Source organism: Molothrus ater, chromosome 15, assembly GCF_012460135.2.
Source record: "Molothrus ater isolate BHLD 08-10-18 breed brown headed cowbird chromosome 15, BPBGC_Mater_1.1, whole genome shotgun sequence".
In the NCBI taxonomy this organism is placed as follows: domain Eukaryota; kingdom Metazoa; phylum Chordata; class Aves; order Passeriformes; family Icteridae; genus Molothrus; species Molothrus ater.
The window spans coordinates 14,618,985-14,633,658 of NC_050492.2; the positions used below are offsets into that span (position 1 = coordinate 14,618,985).

At 51.7% G+C, this 14,674-nt stretch overlaps 1 protein-coding gene across 4 annotated transcripts in view; it reads right to left on the reverse strand.

Moving 5' to 3' along the window:
* Positions 1-10,404, reverse strand: part of EBF1 (EBF transcription factor 1) — a 267,557-nt gene extending 257,153 nt beyond the window's left edge. For all 4 annotated transcript variants that reach the window (XM_036391971.2, XM_036391967.2, XM_036391969.2 and 1 more), the window contains exons 1-4: positions 9,596-10,404; positions 8,125-8,281; positions 7,743-7,806; positions 7,525-7,580 (exon numbers count right to left, since the gene is read on the reverse strand). In XM_036391971.2, coding sequence (XP_036247864.1) covers positions 7,525-7,580; positions 7,743-7,806; positions 8,125-8,281; positions 9,596-9,729 — 411 coding nt within the window. In that variant the 5' untranslated portion in view covers positions 9,730-10,404. The remainder of the gene's footprint in view (positions 1-7,524; positions 7,581-7,742; positions 7,807-8,124; positions 8,282-9,595) is intronic.
* Between the last annotated feature and the right edge of the window lie 4,270 nt (positions 10,405-14,674).

The window sequence follows — 14,674 nt, forward strand, 5'->3', positions numbered from 1 at the left end:
CTGTTACCTTTGGTAGTTTTGATTTTTTAACTTCAGTTTTGCTACAAGATTTCCCCAAAAACCTGGGAGCCTCTGGGCTGGGCTTTTATAGCTGATAAAACAGAGGCTGCCACTAATTGCCACTAATGGGCCCAGAGCCTCACCTGGCTTCTGCCCCCTCTTTTCCACCAGTGAGGAACAACAGCTGTGAACCCAGCACTGGGAAAACATGGATGCACAGAAAGTCCCCCCAACACAGACACCACCAACCCTCTGACCCCAGGTGGAACCTCAACCTTGAGCTATTTGCACATCAGTGCCCAAGAGAGATACAGATGGTTTGCAAGAAGCCTTGGAAAATGGAATTACATGGATTATAGCAGGAGGTGGACAAATTCAGAAGAGCTTCGTTCCCAGCATTAATGGGGAAGATGGGGAGAAGCTTCCTCCAGGCAAAGCCAGAGAACTGAAGTAACTGGCTGACACCTGGTGGGGTCAGTCAGCGGGGACATTGCAAAGACTCCAGAAAACCCCAGATCAGGTTCCACCCAGCAGTGGGACAGGCCAGGCAAGGAGGAAGCTCATGGCACATCTTGGACTTCATCAACAGTTAAAAAAAAATCTCCCTCTGAGAATGCAGAGCAGGAGGAAAAAGAGCAGATCCAGTTCTGAGGCCTCTAGTGGGGACAAACACCACCAGCCCTCCTGTCACCTCCAGACAATCACAACATGACATGGGAGGAGAGGGCTGCTGGACTCAGCTCGTTCTTCTCATACTTCCAAATATTAAAATAAATTTACCTAGGATGGGTTAGCTTGTTGCCAGTGGAGCCAATGAAGTGACAAACCAGAACACAAAATTTACTTTTTTTTTTTCCCCCTGCCCTCTCTCCTCCTCTCCCCTTCCTGCTGCTGTGCTTACTTAACCTCCAGGTAGCTGCTTAAATAACTCAACTAAATAGCAATAATGAACGGGCAGAGTCAACACTGTGGTACATAATCACCTTGTCTGTTGTGTTTAGCATCAGTGATCCCTTCTTTGCGTGCATGACATTCTTCTGCCTCCCTCCACGTTAAGGATTTGCTTCTCACTTTATTTGCATTCAATTATCGAAGTTGCACCCGTGCACACTTTGTTTTCTCCGCGTCAAACGCGGCTCCTCTTGCCTACCCTATTCCTGCAGGAATTCCCAGGAAATTCTGGGGAGCGGGAGGATGCGCTGGGGACTGAAATGACTGCGCATTTCTGAGCAGCTCATCCCCATCTCCCCACTCCTGTGTCCCCCATTTACTTGTGTGAAGCACCAACTGTTTGCCCCCATGAATGGCTGCCCGAGAGCCCTGCAGATACTCGACCGCCTCACAAACCGTGCCGCTCTGAAGCATTAATTCTACAATTAGTTTCAAAAAGGAAACAGGAACTGCTAAAGTTTCAGATCGTTAGAGCTGCCAGAAGTATTTTTACAGGAAGGGTCTACTACGTTACTGTTGTGAAAATGTTTAACTCTCGGATTTGAGAAGCTGCTCTTTTTAACAAAAATATCTTGATTTTTTTTAATAAATTAAGCGGGTTTTAAGTTCAGGTTTTGAAACAGGGAGATTGCGTCAGGGTTCCCCGTTGCACTAATGTCGTCGTGATTTTGTCAAATAGGGATCACATTCATGAGAGACAAAGTGAAAGTTACAGTGCATAAACTTAGACCACAGCAGAGCTAAAAATAAGCCTACAGATACACATCAGAGTTGCACAACAAAACACCGGCAAAGGAAATGCAAAATTATAGACTTTGGGTTTTTTTCTTTTTGTTTACTTCATGTCGTTTTAACTCGGTGGTAATTCGTAAGTGCTTGAAAATAGCATTTCTTCTCCTGAACAACTTAAACATTTCCCCACAAAATTTATCTTCCATTTTGCCAGCTGTTACTCACCCAAGTAACCTTCCTGCAAGAAGTCCCAGTGAGTAACAGTCACTCATGCACAAACGGACCTTAAAATCCAGCCCCGAAAAATTTGTGTCAAAAATATGAGACTTCCTTACTTCTATTTAAATAAAGCTGCATAAAAAGTTAAATCAAATTCAATTCACTGCTTAGCAGCAAATAAAAGTTACTGCATTGAGCGCATCACAGTCAAATACGTCCAAAAATTCACCTAAACTTTTCAGTGACAGACTTCAGTATTAAAAAAAAAAAAAATAAGAAATAAAAAATAAAAAGGAATGGGGGCACTATACAAGTCAAGGCTACAGTTCTCATTTAATCTACTTTTTCCCCAGTAGATGCAGTATGATAAAGCAATAAAATAATCTACAAACAAGCCGGAAAAATACAGAGACTGATTTTGTTCTTAACCATTCCTGAATAAATCCAGATTTATGCTGGTACAAGTGAGGGCAGAATCGTCTCGTGGTGTCAGTTTGCCAGTCAAGCAATCCTGCTTTCAGAACTGGACGAAAAACAATCTTGAAGAAATGAGATCATGGTCATTATATTTCTCAGTTATGTCATGGCCTTGATTTTAAAAGAGTAAGAGAAGGAGAGAAATCACCAATGTGCATCTAAATCCACTTGCTTTCAGATTCCATCTGCCTCACAAAACAAAGTATCTCCCTTACCGAAATAAAAGAGAAGGGAAAACTCATTAAAATTAGGGTCTTTTCCAAAACAGAACTAAAATGATTTGGAATGACGTTTACAGCTGTACACACAGGGAGAAAATAAAATCCTGGCCCCACCGAATTCAATAGGCGCTTTGCAATTGACTTCAGATGGGCCAGAATTTCACCCAGAGAGGATTAGGCTTGTATCCACTGTATATCTACAGAGAAAATACTGTGAATTACATTTATTTGGCTTTGAATCCTTAACCCTCAATTACCCGAGGTTTTACCCCTTCCCCAGGCAAAACCTCGACCCGTCCCAGGGAGGTTTATCCCGGACAAGCAGCGCGGAGCTGGTCCCGGGGCGAGGACAGGGAGTTCTTGCTCTGCCTCTCCACACACAATTCAGAAGCATCTAATTATTTTATCCAGTCTCCCTCTGCCTTTGATTCACAGCCTGCTTATCGACGTATTCACACAAATTAAATAAATTTATCTCTCCTAATATGTTCATTTTTAATGGTTTTCAAACATTCACATGGAAACAGCTCTAGCGTAAATATCCCAGAACAAATGGCTGTATATTATACAGGAGGGAGCAGTTGGGCTGCCAGACTGGGAATGCACCAGGCCATCTGGCTCAGGCAGTCTCTCCAAAATCCTCAGCTTTGTTTTCACCCTCAGACTCCAAACAACACATTTTCCACTGTGATGAGTTTACATTTTCCCAAACACAGGTCCTGATCATGCATGCAAATTCCAAACTTCTCCATTCCTCTCTGTATAAGAAAATTAAAATCACCTGCGCTTCTGACATCTCACCAAAGGCACAAGAAAGCTGCTAAAATCTGGTGCAATGTAAACTTTCCCCGTCACAGGGGTTAGGTTTTGTTTTATGTTTGTGTGAAATTTCTCTGAGTCTGCTGAACTTATTGATAACATTTTTTTTTCCCATGCCTGTAGCTGCCAGAGAAGGGCCATGCCATGCACAGAATAGAGCTGATCAAATATCTGCAGACATCAGAGAATGACAGACAAGTCAACAGAAAAACCATTTGCATCCAGAGTTATAGCTCTGAAAAAAAAAATCCAAATATAAACAGGGTTTAAGTCTGAAGAAAGGATTTTTGACTCATGAGTTCTCTCAGCAATAGACAATAGCCATCGAGCCAAACTTATGATTCTTAAGATGCCTGAGCCATATTAGCATCCATTATATCTTATGGATGAGAATAACTGAAGGAAAAATGGGTGGGGAACAAGTATTTCAGATTTATTTCCTCCATCTTTCCTAATAGTGAAATACCTCAACTTTATGAAAATACAGCCGAAGAAATAGAAGGCATCTCTTCTCCACAAACATATTAAAATCCCTTGAGTTGCCTAAAAACTCCAGTTTTATTAGAGCAGACATATTTCACGTTTTGCAGGCAATTTTGAAATGCATCATTGTTAGAGGCAGATCTTCTGCGGGAGGAGCCGCTGCCTTACGGAAAGCAACAGCTATAAAGTTTGGGGTCCTACAGGGGTTTGAGCGCATTAGGAATGTGATCCTGACATAAAATGAGGTGCCAATATAACATAAAAGAAAATTTAATTAAGCCAGTATTGACACCGAATGTTGTTGCCTGAACTGGAAGGAACTTCCCTGCCACAGGAATGATTTGTGTGTAACATTTACAATTTTTAAGTGACGGGGACACATTTCAGAAACTTAGCGAGACCCCGAAAGCCACGTAATTCCCATTTCACCCAGCGCTTCTCGGGGGCCACCAACAAAGCACAGCTCCCCAAACACACCCCAAAATGAGGCACTCTGAGACCAATCCTGGCTGGGTTTCCCGTTTGGAAGTCCCACAGCCCCGTTTCCCAAGGAATGCCCGTGCAGCCCGAGCTCCTGCTCGGGGCAGCGCGTGCACAGCTCATCCCACAGCCAGCTCTGCTCCCAACACAGCTCTTGGCCGCCTCAGAAGTGCCACTCTCCAGCCCCACTTCCCATCCTGCTCCACAGCTGACAGAGAAACACACACGCACCAGGACACGGCGATCCCTCTGTTCCACCCAGGACACAACTCTTGCTATGAGTTTCTTAGCTGGGCACAGCCACACAAACAAATCCCTGACTTAGGCAGAGCAGGAACACTCAGGAGCAGGAACATCTCCTCTTTGGTACATACGCAGCCCCCAGCATAGCCAAGCCCTGCCTACCTACTGCTATAACACATGCTGCTAATGGGACATTCACATTAAATCTCTGAGCAGCAATCCTATGCACAGAAATCCAAGTCTGAACTGCAGAAGGGCTTTTATTTTATCTTACCTAACTTAATAATCTGCAACCGTACAAAACCTCGCAATTTGTAACTGTGACACAAAGAGAATATATTTAAATCTGATGTGTCCGTATTAAAAAATAATAACAAAAAATTAATTTTTTAAAAAAAACCTCAGATACTTTCCTGTATGATCTGGGGAACCTAACTCATTCAAGCTTTGCTTCTGTGGGATTTTTAATTTGCCACCAGAAACCTCAGAGTAGCTGTAATTTCAGTCTGGGAATTCACAATTATCGAGTGTGTGAATGTGCATGTGTGAGGACTGAGCAGATACTTGCCAGCTGAAACGTGTATGCTTCTGCAACAGTTTCATTTAAAAGTAATCATTTCATTATCCAATTTGTTCTGAGCGTCATGCATTAAAATACTACACCTTCAAGTAGACTGACAATATATATTTAACTTTCATTAAAAATTAAAGAATTTTCAGACAGTCTTTGCAATATTTAATTACAGTTTGATGATTTGAAAGTTACTTGAGAATCTTCTATATAATTCACTGTCATAAAATATAAATGATATATTCAACATTTGGGTGAGCTTCTGTCATGTGTTGTACTTCACTTCCTAATAAGCATTCAGTAACCGACGCGATCCCAACTCTGAAATAATTTCACTTTTGAAAAGAAAGAATTAAAAAAGGACAAGAAGGAGAATTTAGCGTCTGGCCCCCAAAAAAATTCAGAGCGGCACATGCCACAGTTTTGACATGACAATGCCCTATTTTTCATAAGCAATTATAGCCATGCCTAAAGAAACTACAGATATGAAATTAATATGTAAGCAAACATGTTTGCATCTAAAACAGCCTTTTGCTCCCCGTTTTCTAATCTAAGCTCAGAGAGCTTTTGTTCTAAAAGCCTCACTTCTCAACCCCACTGCACTTTTCCCAAAATCTGTAATTTGCCCTAACTTTCTTTTTCTAAGACTTCCTGAAATCAGACAGATTTTTTTTTTTCTCCTGCTTCTTCATTGTGAACGTGCTTTAAAGCTACACGGTAGGTCTTACAAATAAACTGTATCTCGGGGTTTTCTTTTTCCCCTTTCTCTCCAAAGACCCTCTGATGACTTGATAATAATGAGAGACCAAGAGGTCAAACAGTGCCTTAGGATGAACTCTTCATATGCAAGATGCCTTTGTTAAGAAAATTATTTTGAATCCACTGCTCTCCATGAGTTCAGGGCTCTGTTTTCAACAGGATTATGACCAGAGGCTTCTGCATTTCGGTAACGATAGGAAAGCTATTGAAAGATAATATTTATTGATAGTCTCTCTCACACAATCTACACTGAAATACACAAACTCCAAAAGGACTAAAAAGAGTTCATATCTCAGGAAGATTTTGTTACTTTTAACACAAACTAACCAATTTGTGCCTGAAAACCAGGGAATGACAGCAAACGCTTTCCAGGATTTTTTAAGAAGGGTATGTGGCTGCTGGTTTAATTCCTACAAGGAACGGGCTCCGTTTGGAAGTGTACAGTATAACAGAGTTCAGTTGCATAGTGGATTGTCTAGTAAAATTCACCCAAGTTCCCTTTTTCTTTTTTTTTCTTTTTTTTTTTTCTGTTGAAAGACAGTCTTCAATAGCAGGAAAAGATGTTTTGGGACCATCAAAGAGAGTTTTGTAAAACAAACTCAGCCCTTAGTGCTTTATGTTTTGCTATAGAAAAGTAACACAAATACAAGCCAAGAGTTTTGTCCTTACAGACAACATACAAGGACTGACGTTTCCTAGCGGTACAAAGAAAAAAAAACCTTAATGTTTTTCTTAAATAAAATTTAAGAATTTTCTTTAACAAGTAAAACAGATTAGGAGGGGAAGAAACATATTTTAAGAATTAAAACGCTCAAAAGCGATCCCAACTATTTAAAGAAACATATTCTAAGAGAAAAATATTCTGACAGGAGCAGAAAAAAAACAGAGCAACAATTTAAAAAGGGAAAGAAAAAAATAAAAGAAAGGAGAGAGAGAATCGATTTGCTCAGATAGTCCCTTTGTAAAAATACTGGTTTTAAACAGAAAAGTATTTTTACAGGTAGGCACGCACGTTATTACTCTGTTTGGGAGGCTAAAGAACAGGCTTAAAATGAGGATTAATCCACTGACAAGCCCTGCTGCCCTCCCCGAGCCCGACACCGAGCTCGCCGCTGCCCGCGCCGCGATTCTGGGGTTTATTCCGACACGCGAATGTGTCGCGATACAACCGCTCCTCCTGCAGCCGGCGGAAGCGCCGGGAGCGGCCGGACCGACAGAGCCCCGCGCCGGGCAGCGCCTGTGCTGGCGGCGCTGGGGGCCGCCGGAGGCCGGAGGTTAATTCTTATTAATTAAGCGGCAAAACCATCCGCAGCCCTGACTGGGACCGTGGAGGGTCGCCTGTATTTTTCTCCCGCAGCCCGGCAGCAGGCAGGGTCCCGCGGGGAGCCGCTGGCCGCCCCGCAGCCCGGTGGTCGCCCGGAGCGGGAGCGCGGCCGTGCCCGTGGGAGGCGGAGGCTCCGTCCCGTCCCCGCCGGGCAGAGCGGCCCCGCCGCGGGGGCGGGTTTGGCTCCCGGGGCCGCCCCGACGGCTGCCACCCCCCCCGCTCGGCGGCCGCCCCGCAGCACCCACCTGCTTGGTCATGGAGTCGATGAGTCGCACGTAGAAATCCTGCTCGGTCCTGATCCCTGAAACAAGGCACAGCCGTGAGCAGCGCGCCGGGGCTCGCCCGAGGGCTCGGGCCTGCCGGGGCCGCCCGTGTCCCGGCAGCGAGCGCTGGGAGCGGAGGGGAACCGGGGGAACCCGGGCGCTGCTGGGTTCTGCACAACGGGGGGACTCGCAGCCCTTACCATTGCTGTAGAGCAGCTGCAGGCGGTAGTGGATCCCGTTGTTGGTCTTTTCGCTGTTGGCTTCCTGAAGTCAAAGACGACACGGGAGGCCGGAGGGAAAAAGAAAACAGTATCAATGGAGCTTCTCCATCACTCGCACGCCGGGTGTCCCCGGGGTTGGATGGGGCAGCTCTCAGCCCTCTGTCCTGCCCCGGGCATAGCGAGGGAACGGGGGACATCCCCTCCTCGTCTGCCCTCCGGGACAGGGAAAGACTGAGGCGCCAGGGAGGATGCCGTGGCTCCCGGGACGAGCCGGTGTCGCGGCCCCGAGGGAGCGGAGCGGGGAGGGCCCCGGAGAGGCGGCCGAGCCCCCACGGGGCACCAGGGTACTCAGGGTACTCACCTTCTCCTTCTCCACGAAGCCCACGAAGGCGGTGCGCTCGATCTCCACGGGCTGCCCCTGCCGGTCGTACAGAGCCAGGACGAAGTGGAAAAAGTTGGACTTCCTCAGGTTGGAAGGCGGCTGCTTCTCGAAGTGAGCCCGGGCCAGACCCACTCCGCTGGGACCAGAAACACGCGGGTTAGCGGCAGCTCCGACGCCGCGGCCTCACGCACCCCCCAGCCGCCTCCCGGGCCCGTGCCTTCCCCTGCCGGGACCCGGCTGGGCCCCCCCGGGGCAGAGCATCCCTCCCTCCCCCGAGCCGCCCCGGGGCTTTTCCCTCCGGGCATGGAGAAATACTCCAGCTCCGAACCCCGCGGAGCCCCGAGCCCATCCCGTCCTGCGGCCGGCCCGAAGCCCCCAGGAGCACCCCCAGGCCGGCCCCGGTACCCACCAGCCCTCCCCGGGGGCCGTGCCCGCTCGCAGCCGGCCCTGCATGGCGGGGGAGCCGCGCTCAGAGCCGCCGGCGCGTTGCCCCGCGGAGCAGCCTCGGTCCTGCCACTTCTCAAACTCGGCTCGGAGCTGTCACACCAGCGCCCATGTGCCTTATCTTGCGAGCCTTTCCTCCCGCGCCGGAGCGGTGGGTAAACACCGAGCCCAGGAGACAACTTCAAATATTTCAGGGTTGTCCCTGCAGAAACTTTCCCTTCCTTAGAGGGCTCCAAAGGGGGGGGTGCGGGGCGAGGTGGGAGACACTGGGAGATGTCAACATTAAACTGATGCCGGATGATGCCGGCTCCAGGGCTCAAGCTGCGAATCCAGCATCAGGCTTTGGTTCGTGTTTGGGTTTGGTTTTTTTTTCGTGGGGAAGAGGATGGGAAGAAGGAGAAATAATAGAGAAAACGAGGATGGGCGCAGCTTCGCCGAACCCATCATATATTTGGAGGGATTTCTTTTTAAAAATCTGAGATAAGTGGCAGTGGTTTTACAAAGGGACTTCAAATTAAATTTCTCCTGGAGTACGCTTTGTAAACTCCCTACTTATCGGAGGAGAAGAAGAGGAGCTGCTGATTCTGACGGGAATAGGAAAGCGAGGTAGAGAAATATATTTTGGATACATCCGTGCACAACTCTCTGTTTTCCGGAGAAGGAAACTGTCATTTGAAGATCTTAAGACTAAATCAGCAGCAAACACAGTTTTGAAAACTCCTTCCTCCGAGCGAACACAAGGAGCCAGAGAGATGAAACCTACCTATCCGTACCTAGCGAAACTCGCCACTTCCTTTATTGTTGTTATCATTATTTAATAAAAAGTCATTCCTACGGGACAATAGGGATAAATATTTAACTGGCGACATCTACGCGAAACTCACTGCTGGGAGCAGCGCTCCAGAGCCGGGTTTTTGTTGGCGCGGGGGGAAAGGCGCTGCGGGCGGGGAGCGCCCCGGGGCGCGGAGCGGGGCGCGGGCGCGGAGCGGGCGCGGAGCCTGCCTACCTCTGAGCGGCCGTGCTGGCGTCCAGGACGCCGGCTCCCTGCATCCACGTCCGCACCGCGTTCATCCCCGCGCCGAGGGGCTCTTCCTTCATGCTGCTCCCACTCCGCTGGATGCTTTCCTGAATCCCAAACATGAATCAGAAACAACAGCGCAAATCTTCCTCCTTTATTCAAAATTTTTAAAAAGTGATAAAATCGCCAGGCGGACTGTTATATGTGGGGTTTTTTTTCTTTCTTTCTCTCTTTTTTTCCTCTCTCTGCAGCTGATCGCTGGAATCAAAGCAAGTCGGAGAAAGCAAACACAGGCACGCACATTAAAAAAAAAAAAAAAAATCCAGAGGCAATCAGAGCCCGGTTTTGTTGCTGCTGTTTGCTGCGTGTGCAGTTTGTTTGGGTGCTTGGAGGGGCTGGCGGGGTGCTGGGGGCTGGTTGCAGCGCTCGCAAGCCGGAGGAGTACTTGAAGTCCCTTTTGTATGAAGACACCCCTCGGATGGCAGCAGGCAAAAAAAAAAAAAATCTCAGATGGCAGTTTAAGAAACAATAGGACGAACGGGAGCTGCGGCAGGCTCTGCTACATCAAGTGTCATTTTCCAGTGACAAGAGAGGCAAGTCCCCCCCCTTCTCCCCTCTCTCTTTTCTTTCTTTCTTTTCTCCCTCTTTCTTCTCTCCTCTCCCAGCCGAAGCGCTCTCCGCTCCTCTCCTCTCTCCTCCCTCCTCCAGCCGCGCAGGAAGCGAGTTGCCGGAGCCGGGCGCACGCCGGGAAGGGAGCGAGAGGGGCGCACCCGCGGCGGCGGCGCGGACGGACGGCCGGAGGGAGACCCTGGGGCTCCCCGTGCCCCCTCCCTCTCCCGCAGCGCCGGGCGGACTCGCCGTCTCTCCCTATGGGAGCCACTTTGACTGTCCCCGCCGCCGAACACGAGCCCCGCAGCCCCGGCGGGCGGGGGGCGGGCCCGCCGCGGACACGCCCCCTCATTTGCAGCGCGTCACCGCCCCGCCCCCGCGCCGCCGCCGCCAATGAGCGCCGGCAAAGCGCCGCCGAGGGGGCGGGGGCACGCCTCTCTCATTAGCATAGCCCCGCCCCCCGGCGCGGCCGGCCCCGGGGAAAGTTGCCCCGGAGCGCCGGGGGCGGGCCCGGTGCGGCGCGGCCGCGCCTTTGTTCGGGAGCGCCGCGGGCAGCTCGGGCACCGGCCCCGCGGGGGCTGCTCCGACCCCCCGGCGCCCGGGGACGGCCCTGGGCAGGAGGGCACCGCGCTCCGCACGGCCCGCAGCCGGCACCGCTGAGGGCGGGGGCGCCGAGCCCTCCCCGCTCTCCCCGGGATCCGCCGGCAGTGCTGGGCTGCCCACCGCGACTGCCCAAAGCCGGGCATGCCCCGCGCTCGCCAGCCGTGCCCGGTGCCCGGTGCCCGAGCCCGGGATTGTCCCTCGCTGGGAGCGCGGCTGGGGCAGCGATCCCGCCGCAAGCCCCGCTGCATCCCCGCCGCTCGGCCCGACTCCTGCCCCGCTCCCGGCAGCGAGCGCTGCTCTGCGCCACAAGCACGCGATTTCCGAACAGGACAGTTCGCGGTGAAAGTTCTTTTTTTCTTTTTCCTTTTTTTTTTTTTTCCCTAAGAAGTCCGATTTTTGTTTTCTCAGGGAAAATAATAATTATAATAAAACCAGTTCCTGTCCTCGCTAGGGAAGAGCCGGGCCGGTTGAGCGGGCGCAGTCCCGCATCCCTCCGCGGGCTCCCGCTGTCCCCGCATCACCCTCCATCCTTCCCGGCCCGAGCCGCTCCCGTCTCGTCTCTCGCACGAGCCCTTGCCGCGGAAGGAGCTCTCGGTGCCGGCGGCCTGGGTTGTGCCTCCCCAAACACAGGCTCGCCCATCCTTGCACATATAATGGAACAAAACCCCGCGCATCCCGGCACGCCGGGCTCCTCGCCCTCTCCCCGGCGGTGTCACACGCAGCGGGGAACCTCTGAAGTGTCTGGGCTGTCTCTGAATGGCCGCCGTGTCCCTCGGTGCCCCGCTCCCCGATCGGAGGCGCAGGGGCGGGCGGCCGCTGTCCGCTCCTCCCGGGGCTGCGGAGCCCCGCAAAGGGCGGCGGAGCCCCCCGGGCTGCATCCCCCGGCCGGGAGCCAGCCAAGGGCCTGGAGAGCAGCCAGCCCAGTCTATCAGCAGCACTCCACAGCTCCAGAGGCACCCCACGGCAGCCCGACAGCTAGGCAGGACCCTTCCCAACCACCTGTACACCACTTTGTGTGGCACAGCCGCCTGAGCCCACAGCTAAGCCTCGAGGAGAGAGCTCGGGCTCCAGAGCAGGCACAGAGTGCCTCACTGGCGCTGAGAAACTGCCCCCGATCCTTGCCTTTAGGTGAGTCCACACACAAAACATCCACATCCCCAGCATTCTGCATCCTCGCACAGGAACTGTCACAGACAGCGAGTTTTCACATTCCCTGAAGATGCCATTTGAATCTTGACACGGTGCTACTGTGTCATATCTCAGGGAGATGTGGGAGAACACGGACACAGAGCCACACATGAATATTTACGCCATAGGTACAGTACAGGAGCAGTTTGGCTCCTGCAGAGCTCGGGCTTATTGGGCTTCCTCCGGCTGCTGCTCTATCAGTTGTATCATATCCAGCCTAAATGCCTCCATGGCGAGATACATTCTGCAATTAAAAGCTATTTGCACCTGCACTGATTGCTCCTTTCCCAGGGCAGGGATCTGCCCGGGGAGGAATAATGCATTTGAATCAATATACTGAGCAGTTGGCAGATTTCACCCTTCAAATCTGTTCAGGGGATCAGGGGACCATTTCCATGCCTTTTTCAGGATGCTGAAGGGAAAAGCATCCCAGCTGCAGTCTGAGGGCACCTCCACCAGCAGGGACAGCCAGCCCCAACACTGACAGGGACAAGTTCTCCACTGTTTTCCTCCTTACACCAGACTCGTGCCTCTGTGCCCAGCACAGGCAGCTCCAGCTGAAGGCTGGCAGGGAGATGCCCCACCTGGGGCTTAGGGGTGTTCCCACAGCCACTAAATAATTGTTATAAGGATGAAAGAGTTAAACACTGGCTCGACCCTCACAGGAGGAGTGTGGAAGGAAAGCAGAAGGGAAACAGGGAGGGAGTGAGAAAGTCAGGACTTTGCAAAAAAAAAAAGCAAAAAAAAAAAGCAAGAGAGCTGGCAGCAGGCAAGGAGAATTCTGTGCTCCATCCACCCTGCAGAGGCCAGCCCTGGAGCACTGGGGCTTTGATTTTAAAGAATTCCCAGTTGCCTTTAGCATTCCCTTTCTGCCCCCTGCCTGGTTCTGCTCTCTGGACCAGCACCACCCCACTGGGACTGCAGCAGCACACAGATCCCTGCCAGGCCTGCTGTGGGGCTGGAGCATATTCCTGTGGGAAGCTGGGTCCATCCTCCCCTCAGCACGGCAAACAGAGCTGGAGGACACTGCACAGCCACGGGGAAACCCTCAGTGCTGGGACCCAGCCCTTCACTCCTGCTGCAGGAGCAAACTGGGGCACGCTGCAGTGAGGGCTCCCTGCAAGCCCGAGTTAAATGCTCTCTGCACAGAATAAAACACACACACAGACTTGCAGGCTGTGGTTTGCTCCCAGAGGTGAGGAAGCTCCCAAAGTGAGCAAGAGCTGCAGGGTTGAGCTGTGGATTTTGGCCAGCAGCACAGAGCCAGGAGTGGGACTTTGCAGCTCAGGCAGCTCACAGACAGCACTGAGACATGGTCACAGTGTCCCTGGTCATGACAGATAGCAGGGGTGGAAGCAGAGGAAGGAAAGCTGGTCCTGGCTTGGTTATCCTATGTAGGAACAAACAGGGTTCCTGGGGAATGAGTGGCTTTGAGGCCTTTGAAAAAGGGGGCAATGGAAGGAGACCACTCTGGAGGATAAACTTAACTTCTGTGAGGGAGGAGACAGAGGTCCCAGAGCACAGGAGTCTCTCTTGCTTAGGGAAAGGCCTCTCCCCTGCCTTGACACCATTTCCAAGTGAGCCCAAGGCTCCTCTCACCCCTGACCTGGAGTTTATCCAGGACAACTCCCTCCTCCTGCCTCCAGTCCCTCCTCTCCTGCCCTGTGGCTCCCAGCACCACAGGGACAGTCAGGCCTCACTTCCCTCTGCCCAGACCCCAAGGGAGGGAAGGAGTAGTTGCAAGTGGGAATTTCTGAGAGAAAACCTCCTGGTCCCTCATCCCTGACCTTTGCAGCTGGATGAGGCCCCGTCCCACCCCCCCTTCCTGCCCTTCTCGGGAGAAGGCAGAGGAACAACTGAACTGACCTGTGACAATGGGGAAAGGCATTGAGCCTCTCCTCTCAAGGTGGGACTGAAAGCACAGCACTCAGGTGTTGAGCTCATGCCTGAACTTTTCTGAGGGTTTGGAAACAGTTCACTCCTGTCATCCCCAGTGAAAATGCTTTCCATAAGTATTTTCCTTAGAGGCTCCTGTGTTCATCCAAAGATTTGCCATCCACAGATAAATCCAGTGTCTGCCTTGGCAGGTGATGGCACTGTTCACCTGCTTGGGGTGCTTTATTCTTCCTACCTGGCTAGCTCCTGGGGAGAAGAGGAGAAAAGGCTCAGAGAACTGGGAATTGGGATAAAATACTCTGACTGAATAGAATAGTCCTGTTCAGGAGAGAGCCTGGATGCCTCTGGGACCAACAGAGGACCTGTCCTCTACGTGATGGTGACAGCACCCCGCTTTCACCTCTGCTACAAGGGAGCAGCAGTAGCAGGTGACCCAGATGGAAAGGTTTCATCGAGGAACCTTCCTCCTCCTGCCTCCCTTGGGGTTACTCCTGGCTAGGATGGGGTGTCGGGGCAGCCCCACAGGTTCAGCCCTGCGGGTGGGAAGCGGCGAGTGCTGAGCGGAGCAATTGCTTCAAGGGCCGAGGAAAGGGGGAACCCTCCCCGGAGTGCCCGAGGGCGGGGGATGCCGGGCAGCAGCGAGAGGCCGGCCGAGCGGATTCCTCACAGGGAGGACGGGAGGATGCGCCCCCCCCAGCTCAGCGCCCCCCATCACTACCCAGGACAGGAGCCCCCCGTAGCAACTCCGCGGGGCATGGGTCGAGCAGAGCG